The sequence below is a fragment of the Ceratotherium simum genome, chromosome 11, assembly GCF_057802395.1.
Source record: "Ceratotherium simum simum isolate JZ-2026a chromosome 11, ASM5780239v1, whole genome shotgun sequence".
Classification (NCBI taxonomy): Eukaryota; Metazoa; Chordata; class Mammalia; order Perissodactyla; family Rhinocerotidae; genus Ceratotherium; species Ceratotherium simum.
Genome location: NC_141910.1, coordinates 2,232,809 through 2,254,653, shown reverse-complemented (window position 1 = coordinate 2,254,653; position 21,845 = coordinate 2,232,809). Strand labels below are relative to the sequence as shown.

Here is a 21,845-nt window from a genome sequence, read left to right as displayed (position 1 = left end):
TTAACTTTTCATCTTTTTGACTAATGTGAAAAGCTGAGTTTATTTAATATACCTTAAGTATTAATCCCTTTATATATATATAAAACATTTTAAAGGCTACAAGTTACATGTTTAGTACACATTACAGTTTGAAAAGTTTTTAAACAGTGGTAAGGGACCAGCTTCCAATCTAATTAAAAGATAGAATAAATGAACTAAAGTGAACCATAAAATTACAGCGAAGATACAGGCTTCCCAAAGGCTTACTCAAAATTTGTGGAAGTTTGTGTAGAAAATTCATCAAACACAACTTGGAACTGTCCTTGAGCCTAGAAGCTCAAGTATAGGCAGGAGCCACTTGGCACGTGTTTTTACCAACGTGTGAAATCAAGTGGTGGTTCAACTCTTACCGGCCTGTTGCAAATGTGAGACCCAAGAAATGCTTATACCTGTTTGCCTGGAGGCCTAAAAATTTAGAAATGTTGGGATGGTAAGGTTAAAGCTTATTCTGGAGTATGTAACTTGTTCAGAAACTTGAGTACCTCAACTTGGCAAATAAGTTTCAAAAAAGCTTTTTAGAAGCCAAAGCATTGCTATCTCAAGACAACCATGTTGGCCAAATAAGGGGAGTGAGGATGAGTGGGTGCCTGTAAGCTAGTGGGGTAGCACCAAAGAAGTAACTGCCTTAAGGTTGGGTTCATGGGGCCGGCCCCGTGGCATGGTGGTTACGTGCGCGCCCTCCGCTGCTGGCGGCCAGGGTTCAGATCCTGGGCACGCACCACTTGTCAGGCCATGCTGTGGCAGTGCCCCACATAAAGTGGAGGAAGATGGGCACGGATGTTAGTTCAGGGCCAGTCTTCCTCAGCAAAAAGAGGAGGATTGGCATGGATGTTAGCTCAGGGCTGGTCTTCCTCACAAAAAAGTTTAGGTTCAGTGTTCACTAGGAAGGTCACTGCCCTCAGAACTTGCAAAGTACAGTGACCTTAAAGGCACTAGTTCTCTGCCCAACTTGGGAGAAGAGAATCCTAAAGATAATGAAGGTGGAGCAGCATTAACCAGCCCAGGGAGAAAAGTAGAAGCAAAGGCATGAAACGGGGTGAGGGTCATTACCAATAGTTGAGGATCACAGCATGAAGTGTGTTATCGAGAGGAATGTCATAACTATTTTATGTTTAGGTTGAAAAGAAATTTGTACTAAACTTGCCTTCCTACAAAGTTTCAAAGGAGATGACATCAGTCATCTGACAACATCAGTCGTACAAAAGATCCAAAAGCTGGCGTTAGAAGGAATACTAAAAAGACACTGATAACGCATTCCCAGAACAGCTGCAGTTGCACAGGTCGTGATTCCTCTTGAAACCTGAATGACCCAGATCTCCATTGAACAGCTTTTCTTAACAGTATTAAGATGACCACCTTTACTCTCCACCCTACCTCAATATTTTCACTGGGAAAATGAGTCAGAGAAGTGGTAGGTACACTAAAGTTGGGGGAGAGCCAGCATCCTTGTCTTTATTAGGGAGGAAGGGGGATTAGGGGAACAGAAGAAGATAGCTGAATTTACCAGCAAAGGACATTGTGCCTAGGTATATTGTGTCACTCAGATCTGCAAAGGGACTGAAAAGCAGTGTTTCACTCACACAATGCCTTGTATGAATTAGAGGGACTTACTGCCACACCCCACTTGGCCTCAGTGCAGAGCCCTTCTTCAGATTCAGCCTGCATTACCACATGGTAGCCCTACTCTGGTCTATCCCTAACTAGATTCCAATATAAAGGCTGAAAAAACACAGGTAGTAGAGATAGCTGATGACTCACACATGGCTTAGTCAAAAAAATACAGTTGCATTCACTAATTAAGGAGAGGCAGGTCGGAGTTGGGGATGAATATAAATTACTTAGGACAGTTTAAAAGCTCTGGGATATCCAGGTGGGACTAGTTAGGTATATCGGTCTTGTTATTGCTGTCAAGTCGATCCCAACTCCTAGCAACTCTGTACAGCAGAGCGGAACCTTGCCTGGTCTTTTTGCGCCATCCTCTCACCTTACAGTGCTATATCAATGTTCTCTATTCATAGGGTTTTCATGGCAAATTTTTGTGGAAGTGGATGGCCAGCCAGGTCCTTCTTCCTAGTCTTAGTCTGGAAGCTCCACTGAAATCTGTCTACCATGGGTGACCCTCCTAGTACTTGAAATATTGGTGGCATACCTTTCAGCATCATAGCAATACTCAGCCACCACAGTATGACAACCAACAGATAGGTGGTGTGGTTCCCTGACCAGGAAATGAACCCTGGGCTGTGGCAGTGAGGGCCCTGAATCTTAACCATTGGACCACCAGGGCTGGCTGATATAGGTCTAGAGCACAGAAAAGAAATCTAAGGAACAGTGTCACTGAAAACCACAGAGTGGACATAATCGTCCCAAGTGTGTACAGTGAAAAGGCAGCTCCCTTGGAAAGAATCCTGCGACCACTGATGGGGTGGGGCATGGAAAGAGAAGCCTGAAAATAGAGATGCAATCTTTTATCAAAGTTACTGGCACTGCCAATTTACTCCCAGTCTTTACTACAAGACCATGAGTTCCCAGAGCAGGGGCCGTTTTTTAAAAAATTATTTTATTACTCTATGCCTTTTCACTTCCTAGCTCAGTGCCAGGCCTTTGAATTTTAATGGAATTAAGAAGTTTCCTGAATCACTCCTGTATATCCAAACCTACAAAGTGACTATAAACATTCCCTAAACCCTTACCAAGTTTGGTCAACTCTTACTTTACATCACCTTCTGCTCACTAAAGGCTATGATAATGCTAAATATACTAAGCTTATTTTTTAACGAAATCCTATTACCAATCATCTAAATTTCCTTATTTAACTTTGTGCTATTCTAACTACTCTCATAACTGCAAGTGAAAAACTTACTGGCTATATAGATAATAGGAACAAAGAAGGAACCAGAACTGTAGTGAGACAATTACTCTGTGTGCATTTAAAACCTGATCACCATCCTAATCGTACTTATAATTAAGAAGACAAGTTTGAACTACATTACTTCAAAATTATTCTAAGTGATTCTGACAATTACATGAGGCAGGGTACAAGACCTTAAGTCAAATGGACTTGAGGTTCAAACCATCAATCCATCCCTTACTAGGTGTATGTCTTTGAACAAATTATATTACCTCTCAGCCTCAGTTTCTCCAACTGTAAAATGGGGCCAATGACTATTAAGGACTACATGTACTAATGTAGGCACAGTGCTTCACACAGTGCCTAGCTCACAGCAAGCACTTGAGAACAGTCAGCTGTTATTTTCTTCATGGTACATTGAATCTCTTTCCCCAAGAAGCCAGTCACTTGAAACCTGACTCTTAACCCTTTTATCCTAGAAGGACATTTTCACATTCTTCTTAACCCCTTCTTAGCCCCTCAACCTTTGATAAATTATCATCTTTGCTTTACTTCCTTGGCTCCTCTAAGCTATCATTTCTGAATTTAAAATAGCTGTGGACAAGGAAGAAAAATGTAAAAAATATCTGAAATAACATTTTCAAATAAATTTCCACTGTGTAGGTAATGGTCTTGTGACTGGCTGCTCCCATATCTGTACCCAATGTCTGGCCCCCCTCAGAGCTCTGAGTGGACAGGGTCAGAATTTGGCTCAGGAGGATTTGAAGAATCTGTGTTTGAAGGAGTCGACTCTCCAACTGGCTCAAAGGGTCGCAAGTTTGCGTAAGTCACCTCTTGGGCCAGCTGCTCCAGGGAAGGGCGGCCTAATACCAGATTTCGAAGTGAGATACAAGTCATCAGGAAGCTGAAAAAGAGGGAAAAGGCCACCCAGTCCGAACTTCTGTTTCAACACTGGAATTCCTGCCTAAGAATTCCTGCCTAAGCTCTTAGGGGGCACCTGGTCCTACCTCCTCTCACCCAGGCATAAATGAGAATCTCCTCCCAGTGACCCCTACATCCCAGCTGGAAGGGCACCCCAGGATTCCAGGGTGGGGTAGGAATAACCTACAGGGAGATTGGAGATACGGTGAGGCAGAACAAGACAGCAGGTCATCAGACACAAATCATTTACTCTTCCATTAAATCAAGGAGAACAGAATAAAGAGTGAAAAAGATTTAGTGCTAGAATGTCCTTTCGTGGGAGAGTCCCTACTATTACCCCCACCAGAGAAAAGTCACCCAGCCTGCAAACATCTGATGGCAATGACAAGCACTGTCGTGGGGAAAACTTACCTGCGGCGAAAGATATAGAGCTTTCGCAGCAAGAAGCGGAAGAGTCGCTCATGGAAAGGGGTATTTCGCCGGCGTTCAATCTCCTGGAGCCTTTGCTGCCGTCTAAGAAAGGTCTGAACCAGAGGTGTTGGCTCAGGGCCCCCTTTTACTTCCCCTTCCAGCAGAGGTTGCAGCTCTGGAGGTAGAGGCCCTGTTTCTGCCCAGAAGATGACAAAAAGAGGAATCACTGAGAGAGAGATGATTCTCTTTCTTGGAACTCCCCTTTCATCAGCTAGAGGCTTCGAGTTCATTCTTTAATGGCTAGACCTCATTCACAACCCTGACTTCCTGTCAGCCCCAATCTTCATATACTCACCACTTCCATTCTCCACTTTCTCCTTTAATTCTTGCAGATATGCCAGGTCTTGCTCCAGTGCAAGCTCGGTAGTGTTGACGTAGATGTACATGTAGCAGGAAGGACTGGGCGATATTGTGTACACCTTATGGTACTCACCAGCAGGCAACTGACATGGGGGAGGAAATGGATGGATTTCACTCTCTAACCTTTCCCTAGCCAGCCTGTGGGCTCCCTACACTAGCCCCTACCCAGGCATCTTCTCATTGTGTTTTGGAGTCCAAAAGAACTGACCTCTAGAATCCTGGACGAGGCTATTCACAGCCCCAGGGCCCCTGCTTTTTGAGCCCCCACTGCATCACTGCTGTGGTAAAGTATTTTGAGTCTATAATAAATTAACTCCACTCCTCGAAACTTTTCTGTCATTGTTAATGACAGCAATTTTTTTAATACCTGCATTTTTTCTCCCTCCTGAAGAGTCTGGTTCTTCTTTTCTGCCACCAGCTCCACAGTCACCTCCCCCTGCAGCAGCTGGATGCTAGTGTTGCCCAGGTCTTCACTCACAAAATTCTCCAGGTGCAGCCCTACCAGGAGCAACAAAGTTCCCCATCGCACCCCATGGTAGAGTGAACTCACTCCCAGCTAGAACAGAGACGTCACACCTTCACCACTACCACCCCTCAGGTTTCAAAAACATTCCTCCCACCAGGAGTGCCCCTCTTCCCTCTACCACACGCCATGTCCCTGGCCAAGGAAGCCAGGAGGAAAGACAGCAAAGCATCTCCTTGCTTTGCTCCGTACCAGGGAAATCTGCAATGAAGACCACCTCGGTGTGGTTGTCCAGGCTGCTCTTGATTTCCTGTAACTTGGTCCTCCAGGGAGACAGATCCATCAACAGTGGCTGTAGCCAAGGTGTACGCTGGAAGGGGGACCAGGCAGCCTGCACAATGTCCACACGAGGGTCAAAAATCCTTAGGAAAGAAAACCATGTTCTAAGGAGGCCACAGCCACCCACCCACCAGAACTTCCAGTTCTGTTCCTTTCATCACCATTTCCAGATAGAGGGAACGGGGTTTCCTGATAGAAGAAATGGCCTATGTCAGCGTGTTATTGCCAGTCTGGGGCAAAGCGAGGAGGGAAAAGAGATTCTGGAGCACTGGGAAGAATGAGGGTTAGCGGGCACCTGAGGAGAATTGTGTTAATAGTGTCTAAAAGAACAAGTCAGTTACCTTTCCTTCTGGACGACGGTGCCCCCTGCTGGAAGCAATCAGCTTTGCCCACAACCAGAGAAAGACAGCCTTTCAAGCAAGACAACACTGGGGAGTATGGGCTATTCATCTTGGCAAAAGGAGCTGGACTTCATTTCTCCCCCATCTCTGCTCCCCTTGCCCACCTCTGCTGGAAGCGGTCATTGATGGAGACCCAAATATCAAAGTAGATCTGGGGCTCAGTGACATTGTACTTGGGAAGCAGGTGGCTCAGGCAAGTGGCATATTGCTTCAGCATGTCTGCGTGATCCTTCCATCGCCGGCTCTGTGTGAATACCTGCCCCAAACCCCCACATTAGTCCTACTTCTTCATTATCAGCCTCCTAGACAGGTCATGCACTGCCATTGGCACAAAGAGATCCCTGCCTGCTGCCCATTTTGACCAGGAAAAAAACCCTGAACTTGTCTTTGGGGAAGAATTTTTCAATGCTGGGCTAGTGGTACTTACCTTTCCTAAATTTAATCTCAATTCAAGGAAGTAAATGACATTGCCCTACTTCAACCCACGCAAAAGAAGGTTCAACCTGGCTCCTGAGAAAGGACAGAGTGGACCCAAATTTGTTTTATTTTATAATTATGTTTAAGACTAAACCAGACCCCAAAGCTCAAGAAGGCCCTGAAGAACAGTAAATTGTCAGCATCAAATGTCTCACCCCAGGGTTAAGGTAGCCCAGCTCGCCAGTGCGGCCATCACGGTAGGTGATCTTCACGTGCTGGTGGGAGCGGGAGTGTACCATCATGTCCCAGGAATAGCCGTACAGCCCATTTGTCCAATTGTTATAGCCCTGAGAAGGCAGGGCAGAGGGAATCAGCTCAATGGTTCTCACATCCTCTACCGAGAAAGGGCTACAAAACCAGCCCCAATCTTTCCCTACTGTTGTCACCTCTGCCACCTTCCAAGCTAACCCCAAGCCCATACACACCTGGGTGAGGAAATGGGAATAGGGCAGAAAGAGCTGCTCCAGAAGGTAGAGCAGGGTGAAGGCAGCGCCTAGCTGATGGCGCAGCCCTGGCTTCTGGCCACCTTTGGCCCGGCTCCTTTTATACATGCAGGAAGCGCTGGGCTGAGGAGTGGCCTTGAGGGGAAGCAGTTCTTGCAACCTTCTGGGGCAGCGAGATACCAGCTTCCGAGGCCACTCGGGGTGGCAGAAGAGAGGGCTGCTGGCCAGCATGACGTAGGGGAACATACCTAGGAAAGCAGGAAGAAAATAAGCATTTTAGGAGGTTGGCTGGGGGGAACGTGGGTAGTCCCCTCAACCCCCTTCCCTCAGGAAGCCTCTCCCAGGTATTCCACTTACGATAAAACAAGTTCTTAACTAGAGGATACTTACTTCCCAGAGATTCCTTACTACACAACATACTAGCTGAGCCCAGAAGCCCCAATCCTCCCTGTTTATTTCCATGTCACAGTGACTGCATCTGGCTCAATTTAGCTCATGTTCCCATCATCCTCTCACACTCCCAAACAATGCCCCTGGCTAGTCCCCCCCTGCAAACCTGTAGTTTCCTGTTTCCCACCAGACTATAGGTACTGACCAATGCTGAAAAGCTGGGAGTTCATGCAGTGGAAGTAGGATACGAAGAAGAGGCCAATGGATCTTGAGGCATCAAAGAAGAGCAGGAAACCAGCTGAGAGGTCCAGCAGCAGCCCACACCAGTGCACCACGACTAGACTAGTCATCTCTTCGGACAATACTAGTCTGCAGACACCAGGGACAAAGGTCAGGCAACTGCCCATTAGGGTACCCAGCATTCACAGCAAATGTACCTCTGCTACCCTGTCCTTGCCAAAGGATCTACCACAGCAGGTGGGTAGAACTCTGCACAAAGACACCCTAGGGTAGAGTTTTCCAACCCCTTTCATTTCCACACACTTTAGGTGGCCAGTTTTTTTCAACATACCCTATATAGTAAGGGCAGATCTCTAGGGCAAAATGTGATTGAGAAGTGTGTGTGTTGTTGGGGGCAGGTTCTTCACGGAGGTTACAAATGAGAAGAAACTTTAAGAGGTTAATGCATGACTAACGTAACAATAAGTCAAACTTTAGGAACTGGGGAATAACAGAGAAGAGGAAAAAGAACAAAGCAAAACAAGAAGAAAAAAGAAATGGGAGGAAGAGAGAAATCAGAAAGGTGAACCTCTGTTTGGTACAGAGTTGGTGACAATGGTTCTTCAGGACAGGGAAACTGACCATCTTCTTGGTACAGTGGTTGAGGAATCCTGGCAAGAGGCTGGGGGCAACCTAAGGACATAGGCACCACTCACGACAACTGCTGGGAGCACTGACTCATTCACCAAGTCACCTATTTCTGGCTCTTTCCTTTCCTTTTTTTATTTCTTTGCTCTTCATTCCCACCCATACCATAAGTCTCCCAGGGACAGCTAGGCCTAGATCTTTTGATATCATTGACTCTGCCTTCTGCTGAATAGGAAAATGAGTGGACAGAGGAAAGCATGTGGCAAATTCAGGCAAAATAGGAACAGCAGCCATCACTGCAGACCTGAGGGAGGAGAGTCACCCACTCTGTACCCCATGCCTCCATGAGGCCTCTGCCCTGACTGCCACTCACTTGAAGGGACTAAAGAGCCAGTGCCGGGACAGATTTTCCATTGAATACCCTTCAACCCAGTCTGCATCCAGTTTTTTCACCCCCGCAATGAAGTACACAATGAAGATCTGCAAACACAAAATGCAAAACGAATGTTCAAACAAAAAAAAAGAACCTTGTTTTCTACAGATGGTTAAAAATAAAGTAAGTTCTGATCTCAGTTCAGGGCCCAAGGAAGATTAGATCCAGTCTTTTATTCACTCATCTCAGATATCCATCCAGCAAGTATTTATTGACATCCTACCAATGCTAGGCACAGTATTAGGCACCAGTGAAAGTCATGAAGCATAGACGTTATTCTTTCTCTCATGAGGATTCTAATCTAGCAAAGACAAAGCTCTATTCTTTCCATGACAAGGTGAGAGAACCCAGAGATTAGAGGATTGGAAACAAGAGAAAAGCCAGCCTCGCTTTCCAGCAAAAGTGAAAAAAGAAGATCCAGGGAGGCAGAGTAGAGTGCAGTCTGGCAGTGGGATGGCCATGCTGACGATGGCTGTTGAAGAACACCTCCCTCTTCACTAAAATCTTGTACCTGGCCACGCAGCACAGTGTAGTTCCAAAGGGGCACATGGGCATTCCGCTTACGGGCATTCAGCACGCCGTCCACAGACCTACACCAAGAGAGGGAAGGGTTGAGGAGGGCTTCTTAGTCCAGCCACATTTCCACCTTTCTTTTAAAATGTAAAAGACATCTCCCACATCCTCTCTGGTTGTCTGGGCTATTCTGAGACCCTTTAGAATTAAATGAACAAATTGTAACAGTGATTATTTTAAGTCATAACAGAAATATAACTAGTGAGTTATAACAACAAAAAGTCCAGTGTTTACCATTAGTTAGTTAGCAAATTAGTTTGTTCTAATGGAACAAATGAGGAAAAAGACTACAATGTTAGAATATGACTGAATTTGAAAAAGAATGAATTTGACGGAGTGTTTGAAAAGCTTAAAGGTATATGTAAATATATACAGTGCATTAAAAAAAAATTCAATATCCAAGACAAACGGACATTTCATAGACCTGGATGCCAGGATCTAGTGCCAGAGGGTACCTGCTAACAGCTTACCTTGGGAGAGAACTGATAAACCCAAGCTACCAAGGCTAGATGTATTCTGGGAAGGCAGAGGCAAAGCAAGTTTCCAAAGAAGACAATGAATGAGCAGAGAAGTTGGGAAAGGGGCAGCTTACACTTGTGGTCAAGAGCACTGGAGTGTGCAGTTAAGGAGACCTGGATTCTCACTCGTGCCTCTTACCTGCTATGTGATCTTAGGCAAATCCTTTACTTCTCTAAGCCTTAGTTCCTTCATCTATAAATGGGAACAGCAATATGGGCCTCATGGGGTTGTAATGAGGAAAAATGAAAAGTGTTTAGTATAGTGCCTGGCACGTGGAAAGCCTTCAGTAAGTGATAGGTATTTTTTCAAATTGTGTAAAAAGTCATAAAAATCAAACTTTTCAGGGGTATTCTGTCAAAACTGCCTTTTAATTCTATACGATCAGAGCTGGCCATTCTGAATGAATCAAAAGGTTTACACAAGGGGTATCTGTATGTGTGTATTAGTGAGTAAAACTTAATTAATGACTGATAAATCACTAACAAATTCAATGTTTGAGATTCTTTTCCTATACCCATCTTACTGACATCTCATATTTGCTTTTCACTTCATACTGGGAAGAATCCTTAAAGGTCATCTGCCCTGCCACCCTGTCTCCAACTCCCTTCTCCACCTCCCCTGAAACATGGTCACCTAAACCAGAGGTGGGGAGGGTTACCTCCTCCCAGGACAGCACTGCTGTGCAGCCCTGCAGGGCCCTCTCCTTCTGAGATGACTCTGCCTCACAGCAACTTCTACTCTTGGCTCTAACTCTGCCCCTCTGGGCTCTCACAGAGAAAGTCTGCTCCCTCTTCCACATGACCACCCTTGAAGTATCTGAAAACAGCTATCTCTGGCTTTAGTCTTCTCTTCTTCTAAGAGGATTACAGGAAGTAGAGAGAGCAAGGCACCTGGAGAGATATGGAAAGAGTGAAGGGGTAGGAATGGAGCCATTTTGCTTTTTGTCATCCCAAGTGCCCCAACCTCGCTGACCCTTCCCCCTCCCAAATCCATCCAAATCAAAGTGTGACCTTATACCCACACTTTGCAAAGCATGGTTGAAAATATGCTTGCTGGGGCAAATTCTAGGACCTTACTGGGCCCCTGTCTCTGGTAACCATCCTGACCCAGCCAACCTCCCTCACCCCTTTTCCCCTAGACTCATACCAGTAGTGGTTTGCATCCATGAATGTCAGCTGAAAGGCCAACAAACCATACAGATAGGAGTGGTTGTTCCACGACGTCTTGTCCAGGAGAAACACATACCAATATGGCAGCAGGAATAACACACAGCTTATCCGGTAGCACAGCCCCAGCATCATGCCCAGTGCCCCTGGGATTTGTAGAGGAAAGGATTAAGAGGTCAAAGGGTCACCACAGGCCCAGCTCCTCTGGGACAGGCTATGGGGTGGGATTAAGAAAAGTCATCAGACATTCTATAATCCAGTAAAACTAAATGAAAATTAAACGTTATTTTAATATTTTAAAAAGAGTTATGGGGTCACAATTCAGACACAGATCAGCAGGATGAAACTATGAGTGAGAGCAGAAGTGCAATAAGGAACCCAAGACCTTGGTCATTCACCAGCATGTTCTGTATTTCTGTGTTTTAGGTAGGCCAGTCAATACTCCCATCTCTCCCACAGTTTCCCTCACCCAGAAACATGATGGTATAGACAAGATACATCCAGTCAAGTGGCAGTGGCTGCAGGGCATCCAGCAGGGGGAAGCGGCACACGTCCAGCCCATCCAGGTATCTTCGGTCCAGAGAGCTGAGCCCCCGCTCCTGGGGAATGTCCAGCAGCATCATCAGCCCTGAGAAGGCAGTGGGGGAGGGGGCCATTAGGCTCAGCAAAGGAAGCAGTGGAATACACTGGAATAGAGTCGAGCTCACCCAGCTCCAGAGTCAGACTTCTCTCCTAACCCTGGCTCTGCCATTTATTCATTCGTTTAACAATAATTACTGAGTGTCTACTCTGTGCGAGGCATTACGGCAGTTGTGTGGTTTCAGACAGCCACTGCAACTCCTCATTTGTGAAAGGGGGCTCATGATACTTTACAGGGTTACAGAAAAGATTAAATGAGAGAAGTCTACAAAATGCTATAAAAGTTGTTCATGTTTTGATAGTTATTTATAAAGGTCTGTCCTACTGGGCTACAGAAAGTGCTCTAGGGTGGTGCTTCTCAACCTTTTCACTTCCTGGCACACACAGAAAACAGTATTTGGCCAACACTCGGGAGTAAACAGAAGGGGCCACACAGGTCAGGAAGCTAGCTCCAGTTAAGGCAGGGTTTCTCAACCTCAGGACTATTCCCATTTTGGGCTGGTTAATTATTTGCTGGTAGGGGCTATCTGTGCATCACAGGTCATTTAGCAGTATTCCTGGCTCCTACGTAAATGCCAGTAACCAACTATTCCCCTTCCCCCAAGGTTGTGACAAATAAAAATGTCTACAGACATTGCCAAGTGTCCCCAGGGGAGCAAAACTGCCCCCAGTTGAGAACCACTGGGCTAAGGGGATTAATATCTCAGCACATCTGTAGCCCATTCCAAGCACACATGCTGTGGCCTGTGAGTTAGAAAGCTCTGGATTAGGGAGTCACAGCCAAAATGTCTGCCCTGTCACCCCTGCTGTTTCTCTGAAGTCTAGTCCTTAGCATAGTTCCTGGGCAACTTCATGCCAGAAGCAAAATATGGGTCCCTGTTCCTCTGCCTCTGTATTTCCTGTAGCCTCAGATCAAAGCATCTCTGGCCTCCAAACCCTAATCAAAGGAGACAAAGCTGGGTTTGATCCTAAACTCCACAAAGACCTCTTCCAGAATATCAATCTCTTCAGCTCTGAGGAGAAGGGTAAGTCCACTAAGTAACCAAGAAATGGACAAGGGACTTGGTCATTCTCCCACCCCCAACCACACCGGCCCCTCCCAGAAACTGGACTTACCAAAGAGAAAACGGAAGACAGCCAGGCTTGCAGGATCCGTTGGTCTATTCAGCAGGGCCACCAGCCTCCCCCAGCTAGACACATCTGTCCACTCAAAACCCAAGAGTTTCCCCATTCGGCTGCCCTGACTGGGCCCTGAAGTCTGTCCAGCCTTGTCTTTCTGTACTTTATCTGCAACCAATAAATGGAGAAAGTGTGAGCGCGCATAGGAGTGGAGGTGTTTTAAAACAGACTCCTCCCCAAATCGCAGAAATCACAGCCTCAACAACCCTGGGGCTTCTGCCTACCTGGGTTCTCCCACTGATCTCTGACCAACAGAAACATCCCTGCAGTGCAGCCCCTCCTCCAGGATCCCCCAATGCCCCAGAACCTCTCTGACTACAGCGCCCTCACCGCAAAGCGCCCCCGAATGTCATCATCACCCCGAAGCCGCAGACTGCAATCTCTCTTTACAAGCCCCTTCCCAACCGAGGCCCGCTGCCGCAGGTCCCACAGGGCATTCCTCCTGTCCACGCCCCTCTGGGACCAGCGCCCCTCTCTCTCCGCCGCAGGGTCGGGCTCTGAGCCTACCTGAGTCGGGCGGGGCCCGCGCGGACGGCGCAGACACGGCCATGGCTCTGCAGAGGTGGGTCAGCCAGAACACCGGCGTCGCAGCAGGCAGCGTCGCCTGCAGTCCCTCCTCTAAGCCCCGCCTCCCCTACACATCACCACCCATGCGGCCGGCCGGAAAGCGCCAGGACTGTCGTGAAGTGCCCCAGCGGCGGCGCCGGGCTCCCTGCTTGGCGGCAGAGGGCGGAGAGAGGAGCCTTGGGGCGGCGTGGCCGGGAAGGGAGGGGTGTGAGCGGGTGGGCCCCCCCTTACCCGGTGATGGTGAAGGGAGGGGTGTGAGCGGGTGGGCCCCCCCTTACCCGGTGACGGTGAGGGAGCGAGGATTTCCTCAGACCTCACTCTCTTCTGCCGCAACACCAGTCTCGCCCCTGAGGCCCTTCCGCGCTTTCAACCCTAAGAAGACTGGGAGTTTCCCCAACTTCCGTGGTCCCTCCCTGCCGGCAGGAGGCCTCTCCAGGTTGTAGTGTCCCTGCCGTGAGCGATGCGGGCGCAAATGTCACTCTTCCCTAGAGCGGGTGACTGCCGAGTTGAGGACGCACCTGGAAGGGCTGCCCCAGCCTAGAGAGAGTGTGCAGTTCTTTTATTCTTTCTTCCAGTACCTGCCAAGAACGTGAGGTTTGAAAGCAGCAGGGGAAACCAGAACAACATAACTGCAGAGGGGATGCAGAGTAGGGGCAGTGAGTAGAGTGTGGTCGGTCAGGGGAGATTCTTAGAGGTGAGTCTTGAACAGCGCTGTAATTCTCTGCACTGGGATTGGCCAGTAGGATAAGAGCAAGGCATCCTAGAGCAGTGGTTGTCACACTGTTTTGGCCTCAGGACCCCTTTATACTGCTACACATTATTGAGAACCCTGAAGAGCTTTTACTTATTTTTCCATATTTACCATATTGGAAATTTACACTGAAAAATGTTTAAAATATGTATTGATTAAATGGTGTTGGGAAAACTGGACAGCCACATGCAAGAATGAAAGTGGACCATCTGCTATTGCCATTCACAAAAATTAACTCAATGGATCAAAGACCTGAAGGTGAGACCTGAAACTATAAAACTCATAGAAGAAAATATAGGCAACACACTATTTGACATCGGTCATAAAGGAATCTTTTCAGATGACATGCCTACCCAGACTAGGGAAACTAAAGAAAAAATAAACAAGTGGGACTTTATCAGATTAAAGAGCTTCTACAAGACAAATGAAACCAGAATCAAGATGAACAGACAACCCACCAGCTGGGAGAGAATATTTGCAAAACATACATCTGACACGGGGTTGATCTCCATAATATTTAAAGAACTCACACAACTGAACAACAAAAAACAAACAACCCCATCAAAAAATGGGTAGAGGAAATGAACAGACACCTCCAAAGAAGATATACAGATGGCCAATAGGCACGTGAAAATATGTTCAACATCACTAATCATCAGGGAAATGCAAATCAAAACAACACTAAGATATCACCTCGTGCCCGTTAGAATGGCTATAATCACCAAGACAAAAAACAACAAATGTTGGAGAGGTTGTGGAGAAACAGGAACCCCTATACACAGCTGGTGGGAATGCAAACTGGTGCAGCCTCTATGGAAAACGGTATGGAGATTCCTCAAAGAATTAAAAATAGAGATGCCCTATGATCCAGCCATCCCACTACTGGGAATCTATCCAACGAACCTGAAATCAACAATCCAAAGAGGCTTATGCACCCCTATGTTCATTGCAGTATTATTCACTATAGCCAAGAAGTGGAAGCAACCTAAGTGTCCCTCGACTGACGACTGGATCAAGAAAATGTGGTATATATATACAATGGAATACGACTCAGCCATAAAAAAAGACAAAATCGTCCCATTTGCGACAACATGGATGGGCCTGGAACGTATTATGTTAAGTGAAATAAGCCAGAAAGAGAAAGACGAACACTGTATGATCTCACTCATATGTGGAATATAAACCAACACATGGACAGAGAAAACTGTACTGTGGTTACCAGGGGGAGTGGGGGTGGGGGGTGGGCACAAGGGGTGAAGGGAGTCATATATATGGTGATAGACAAACAAAAATGCACAACCCAAAATTTCACAATGTTAAAAACCATTAAAACCTCAATAAAAAAAAATTAACAAACCATTAGTAAGACTTGGAAAAATTAAAAGAGAGAAGGCACACATCATCAATATCAGGAATCAAACAGGAAATATCATTACAGATCCTACAGCCATTGAAAGTATAATAAGGAACACTCAACAAATCTAGACTCATGGATTCAACAACTTAGAAGAAATGAACTAATTCTTCAATAACCACGTACCATCAAACCTCAACCCAGATAAAATAATCTGAATAATTATATAGCCTTTAAAGAAACTGAATATTTAACTAAAAAGTTAAATATTCCCATTGGGGGAAACTGGGTGAAGGGTATGTGTGACCTGTCTGTATTATTTCCTACAACTGTATGTAAATCCACAATTATCTCAAAATAAAAAGGATAATTGAAGTGCTTGGAAAAAAAAAAAAAAGACAAAATCGTCCCATTTGCAACAACATGGATGGGCTTGGAGGGTATTATGTTAAGTGAAGTAAGCCAGAAAGAGAAAGACAAACACTGTATGATCTCACTCATATGTGGAATATAAACCAACACATGGACAGAGAAAACTGTACTGTGGTTACCAGGGGCAATGGGGGTAGGGGGTGGGCACAAGGGGTGATGGGAGACATACATAGGGTGATGGACAAACAAAAATGTACAACCCAAAATTTCACAATGTTAAAAACTATTAAAGCATCAATAAAAAACATATGTATTGATTCACACAAAGTAATAAACCCATTAAATGTTTGCATAAAAAACATTTTTATGAAGAAAAATGTTTTCCACAAAAAAAAATTACATGGGAAAAGTAGTATTGTTTTATGTGCAAATATCTTTAATGTCTGGCTTAATTGAAAACAGTTGGATTCTCATATCTGCTTCTGCATTCAATCTGTTGTAAAGTGGTGTTGATTGCAGGATATGAAGGAAATCTTGCCTCACGGATACTTAGTTGGAAGAGGGAGAAGCATTTTAATAACCTTTTTAGATAATTGGGGATATTTTTCTTTGATACCACACCTAAACTTAGAAGTGGTAGTTTTTTAAAGGCTAGTCGAATGTGGAATCTGAAACCATATTAATGAACTTTATGCACTATTACATTAAAATCATTGGTATATCTTGCAATTTGAATGGACCTTTTATGCATGCATGATTTTGTAAAATCATACATATGATCATTTGGAAAAGAATCGTTCGCTGAATTATGCAGTTCTTCCAATTGCATAGTCTCTTAAATGTTGGGAAGCTGCCAAGCTTACAGTGGCAGATACAAGTTTTCCAAAATTCTAATTTTCACTTGAAGCTCAAATTTTATCATTGGCAACAAATACTGTGTATTGTTTTCCTTAAAGGAACACGCTTCTTTCATTTTTGAGAAAATATCTGCCAAATGTGCCAGTTTGAATATCCATAATTTGTCCAATGTCCTTTCAAGTAAAATGGTGCTTAGTTTAAATCAAAAGACAAAAACAAAGATGCTCAACATCTTATTTTATTAGAGAATTGCAAATTAAAACAACAATGGGATACCTATTAGAATGGTTGAATTCCAAGGCACTGACAACAAGTGCTGACGAGGATGTGGAGCAACGGGAACTCTCCTTCATTGCTGGTGGGAATGCAAAATGGTACAGCCACTTTGGAAGATAGTTTGGCAGTTTCTTACAAAACTAAACATACTCTTACCATATGATGCAGTGATTGTGCTCCTTGGTATTTACCAAAATGAGTTGAAAACTTATGCCTTCACAAAACCTGCACACAAGTGTATAGCAGCATTATTTATAATTGCCCAAACTTGGAAGCAACCAAGATGTCCTTTAGTAGGTGAATGGATAAACAAATTGGGCACATCCATACATGCAGTATTGCGTGATTAAATGAAATGAGCTATCAAACCATGGAAAGACGTGGAGGAACCTTAAATGCGTATTGCTAAGTGAAAGAAACCAATCTGAAAAGGCAACATACTGTACGATCCAAACTATGTGATACCCTGGAAAAGGCAAAACTGTGGAGATAGTAAAAAGATCAGTAGTTGCTGAAGATTGGGGGGAGGGAGGGTTGAATATGAGGAGAACAGAGGATTTTTAGAGAAGTGAAACTATTCTGTATGATACTGTAATGGTGTCATGGTGCATACATGTCATACATTTGTCAAAACTCTGTACAACACAAAGAGTGAACCCTAATGTGAACTATGGACTTTGTTAATAATAATGAATAGATATTAGCTCATCAGTTGTAACAAATATACCACACTAATGCAAGATGTCAATAGTAGGAGAGGGGCGGGCCCAGTGGTGTAGTGGTTAAGTTGGCACACTTTGGCAGCTTGGGGTTCATGGGTTTGGATCCTGGGCACGGACCTATACACCGCTCATCAAGCCATGCTGTGGCAGTGTCCCATATACAAAATAGAGGAAGATTGGCACGGATGTTAGCTCAGGGACAGTCTTCCTCAAGCAAAAAAGAGGAAGATTGGCAATAGCTCAGGGTCAATCTTCCTCACCAAAAAATAATAATAATAATAAAAGGAGAGATATTAATGTTAATACTGGGAGAGTGTGAAGGGGTGTATGGGAACTGTCTGTACTACTCAAAAAAATAAAGTCTTGGGGCCGGCCCAGTGGCGCAAGCGGTTAGGTGCAAGGGCTCTACTACGGCGGCCCGTGGTTCGCTGGTTCGGAACCCCGGGCGCGCACCGACGCACCGCTTGGCAAGCCATGCTGTGGTGGCGTCCTGTATAAAGTGGAGGAGGATGCAGGGATGTTAGCCCAGGGCCAGTCTTCCTCAGCAAAAAAAGAGGAGGATTGGCAGATGTTAGCACAGGGCTGATCTCCTCACAAAAAGAAAATAAATAAATAAATAAATAAAGTCTTTAATTTTTTTTTTTTAAGATTTTATTTATTTATTTTTCCCCCCCAAAGCCCCAGTAGATAGTTGTATGTCATAGCTGCACATCCTTCTAGTTGCTGTATGTGGGACTCTGCCTCAGTGTGGCCGGAGAAGCGGTGCGTCAGTGCGCGCCCGGGATCCGAACCCGGGCCGCCAGCAGCAGAGCGCACGCACTTAACCGCTAAGCCACGGGGCCGGCCCAATAAAGTCTTAATTTAAAAACAAAGATTAGTTCAGCTCACAGTTTAATTGCACAGTACTTTTTCTTAGAACAACTGTGAGACAACCATTGTACTTGGGTATGCAGAAGTGCTGTGTGCATATTTCTTCACATAAAATAGTAAAAAGATTTGTACTCCAGTGTTAATAAAATTAATAAGTTTATTTTGCTTCTTTAAGGGTGTTCTTTTTTTTTCTTTTTTTGGTGAAGAAGATTGGCCCCTGAGCTAACATCTGTTGCCAGTCTTCCTCTTTTTGCTGAGGAAGATTAGCCCTGAGTTAACATCTGTGCCCATCTTCCTCTATTTTGTATGTGAGATGCCACCACAGCATGGCTTGATGAGCAGTGCGTAGGTCCACGCCCGGGGTTCCGAACCTGCGAACCCCGGGCCGCCGAAGCAGAGCTCGCAAACTTAACTACTATGCCACTGGGCCACCCCCTTTAAGGGTGTTCTTAATTGAAAATGGCCTTTTAAAAAATTGCAAATGTGCGGCAGGGCAGGATGCAATGACGACTACTACGATTTGGTGCCACTGTCTCATTCCTGGTAAGTTGCCAGCAGATTTACCTACCATTGCTTTTGCATCATCAGTGCAAATGTCAACACAATTAAAAAGGCAAAAAATCTCAGTATTATTATAGAAGTAATTTTGTCTTTGAAGACTCCGGGAGTTCATGGACCGTGAACCACTATCCTGAAAGTAAAAGAATGGCAGGGGTAGGGGCCAGCCGGGTGGCGCAAGCAGTTAAGCGCGCACGTTCCGCTGCGGCGGCCCAGGGTTCGCCAGTTCGGATCCTGGGTGCGCACTGACGCACCGCTTGTTAAGCCATGCTGTGGCGGCGTCCCATATAAAGTAGAGGAAGATGGGCATGGATGTTAGCCCAGGGCCAGTCTTCCTCAGCAAAAAAGGGGAGGATTGGCATTGGATGTTAGCTCAGGGCTGGTCCTCCTCACAAAAAAAAAAAAAAAAAAAAGAATGGCAGGGGTAGATGGAAAAGTAGGGATTGTTGGGGACAGATGTATTTGGCAGGTAGAATCACTGGGCTAACAGTGCTACTGCTGTTGAAGGTCTGGCCCACTTCTAGGTCATCCTAAGAGGTGAGGCAGGACAAGTCACTTTGGAAGCCATAGATCCATTTAGAGGATGGCTCTCTTAATCCACTGTCAAACCCCAGTCCAAATGAACTCATTGTAGGTTGGGAAGTTTGGGCTAGTTCTTCTAGGGACCACTCAAAATTAGATGGTTCCATTAAGTCCAGCATTTGTGGTCTGTTATATGCCAAGAACTGGACAAGTTACAGAGGAGGAAACAGAAATGATTAAGTTGTGGCCCCTGTCTTACAGGAGTTTAAGGATAAGGAAACATAATAATAAAAGAATAGAGAAATAATATAATAATAATAATAGAATGTAGAAAGTCATAAGTATTAAATAAGGTTCAAAATGCTATGGGAGGGCCGGCCCCGTGGCTTAGTGGTTAAGTGAGCGTGCTCCACTGCTGGCGACCCGGGTTCGGATCCCGGGCTCGCACCGACGCGCTGCTTCTCCGGCCATGCTGAGGCCGCGTCCCACATACAGCAACTAGAAGGATGTGCAGCTGTGACACACAACTATCTACTGGGGCTTTGGGGGGAAAAAATAAATAAATAAAATCTTTAAAAAAAAAAAAATGCTATGGGAGCACTGAGGAAGAAATAAATTAGGACTGGAGAAATCAGGAAATTTTTTTGATAACGTGAGCTGGGCTTTGAAGGATGAGTACGATTTTGAGAGGAGAGAGGGAAATCAAAAGTTCTTAAAAGTTGGGTGAACTGAGAGCATTCTGGGTAAGAGAAATGCAGCTAATATGTGAGCTGTGCTAACTCAGCACCTCTCCATCCCATAATTTTAACTTGTTTTTGTTCAAAGGGTTGATCTCCAGTTTATCCTTTCAGGACCAATATACAAAGACTCGTGGCATTTAGCATTCATTTATCCATAAAATTTAATATGGATAAAATATTAATAAAATACCCAAAACTTAGGAAATTTCTTCATGAGTCTTTTCTAATAAAAATTATCTTTCTGTCTGCACTGTGGAGTAAGAAGCCCTCTTTCAGATCTCTCAATTCAATACTCCAAACATTTAGTGAGTGCCTACTGTGGGCAGGGTATATGTTATTTCCTATGAGGAGTACCAAAGTAAAGACACAGCCCCTGCCTTCACAGAACGTAGAGTCTCAGAGGAGTCACATGTGCGTGCAGTTAATGACAAAGCATATTATGAATTCTATAAAAGATAAAACGTGAGGGAGATCAGAAGAGGAAGTTAACTTCAGTGGGGAAATCTGAAAGCCTTCAAGGAAGCAATGTCTTAAATATAAATAGACTTTCCATAGGCTGTGATGAGTGAAACAGGATATTCGCTCATCATGAGAAAGGTCCACTTGAGCAAAGATATAAAAAGGGATAGTGTGTTTGGGGAAGGGCATGTAATTTGATATGATTGAGGGGCTGGGAGGCGAGTCTCATGGTAGGTAAGCTTTGAAAAGCAGGTTAAGAACAGTCTTGGAATGCCAAGGTAAGGAATTTGGGCTTTACCCTGGGGGCAAGGTGGAGCATATGCAAATCTGTGTTTTGGGAAGATAATAAGCAGCCCCAGGAGGAATGGATGGGAACAGAAAGGTCAGTTTGGAGGTGGATGGAATTGTCCAGAGAAGAGATCCTGCTGGCATTACCTAGGAAGCAGGAGCTGGTGTAGAAAGGAGGGGGTGAATATGAGTGACATGACCAAGATGGAATCAAGACTTAGTGATGTCCCATTGCGTGTGTAAGATGACTGTTGGAGGTGTCTATGGACTGTGCAGGGCATTGGAAAGGAAGCAATGGCAATTGAGAGGTTAGGGTTGGAGATAACAGATTGGGGGATTGTCCGTAAAAAGGTGTTACAAACATAAAGGCGTTGCACTTCCCTATGGAGACAGAGTTTCTCAACCTCGGCACTATTGAAATTTTGGTCTATATAATTCTCTGTTGTGGAGAGGGCTGTCCTTTGCATTGTAGGAAGTTTAGCATCCTTGGCATCTACCCACTAGATGCCAGTAGCACACTCCTCTAGTTGTGACAACCAAAAATGTCTCCAGACGTTGTCAAATGTTCCCTTGAGGGCAAAATCAACCTGGTAGAGAACAGTTGCTCTAGGAGAGAGTATGGAGTCAGCAGAGAAGATGGCCAAGGGCAGAACCTTTGGGTTCTAAGAACACAGTCAGAAAGGAAGAGAACGCATTGGGAGAGATGCGGGGTGACTGTGTCACAGATGGGGTGGCCAGTTGTGTGACAGTCTACAAAGAGGGATTTGGAGATAAAAGAGGCCTTGGCAGTGGTGAGAGCGTTATGATTCTTCAGGAAGCAATTCCAGTTGAGCCTCCTGAATGTGCCTTTTCCTTGTTCTATAGCCTTTTCCCTGAGAGGTACAGGAGTAAACTGCCCACTTGGGCCATAAATAAGAAGACTGGGATGTATACCACTGTACCCCAAAGTTTGCCTGGTTGCTTTGCAGGCTGTTAATTTT

The 21,845-nt window shown here is 45.1% G+C and overlaps 1 protein-coding gene across 3 annotated transcripts; it reads right to left on the bottom strand.

Annotated features, from left to right (window-relative positions):
* Window positions 1-21: 21 nt before the first annotated feature.
* GGCX (gamma-glutamyl carboxylase) lies at window positions 22-13,164 on the bottom strand. 3 transcript variants are annotated; one of them, XM_004437213.3, is made up of 15 exons: window positions 13,036-13,164; window positions 12,466-12,636; window positions 11,180-11,338; window positions 10,691-10,856; window positions 8,964-9,042; window positions 8,393-8,499; window positions 7,358-7,521; window positions 6,745-7,010; window positions 6,475-6,606; window positions 5,947-6,098; window positions 5,355-5,524; window positions 5,007-5,137; window positions 4,575-4,722; window positions 4,220-4,415; window positions 22-3,791 (listed from the first exon to the last, which is right to left on the bottom strand). In XM_004437213.3, the coding sequence occupies exons 1-15, from the start codon at window positions 13,076-13,078 to the stop codon at window positions 3,605-3,607; spliced, it is 2,271 nt and encodes a 756-aa protein (XP_004437270.1). In that variant the 5' UTR covers window positions 13,079-13,164; the 3' UTR covers window positions 22-3,604. The 3 variants fall into 3 exon arrangements, with proteins under 3 accessions (XP_004437270.1, XP_087292607.1, XP_014648219.1); XM_087436481.1 differs by having other exon boundaries at window positions 4,220-4,409; XM_014792733.2 differs by lacking the exon at window positions 13,036-13,164 and adding an exon at window positions 12,859-12,881.
* Between the last annotated feature and the right edge of the window lie 8,681 nt (window positions 13,165-21,845).

Coding starts and splice junctions, on each gene's coding strand:
- GGCX (XM_004437213.3), bottom strand. CDS start 13,078: ATGGCCGTGTCTGCGCCGTCCGCGCGGGCCCCGCCCGACTCAG. Junction 7,011..7,357: donor CTCCCAGCTTTTCAGCATTG/GTCAGTACCTAT, acceptor CTGCTTTCCTAG/GTATGTTCCCCTACGTCATG. Junction 3,792..4,219: donor CTCTATATCTTTCGCCGCAG/GTAAGTTTTCCC, acceptor CCTCTTTTTCAG/CTTCCTGATGACTTGTATCT.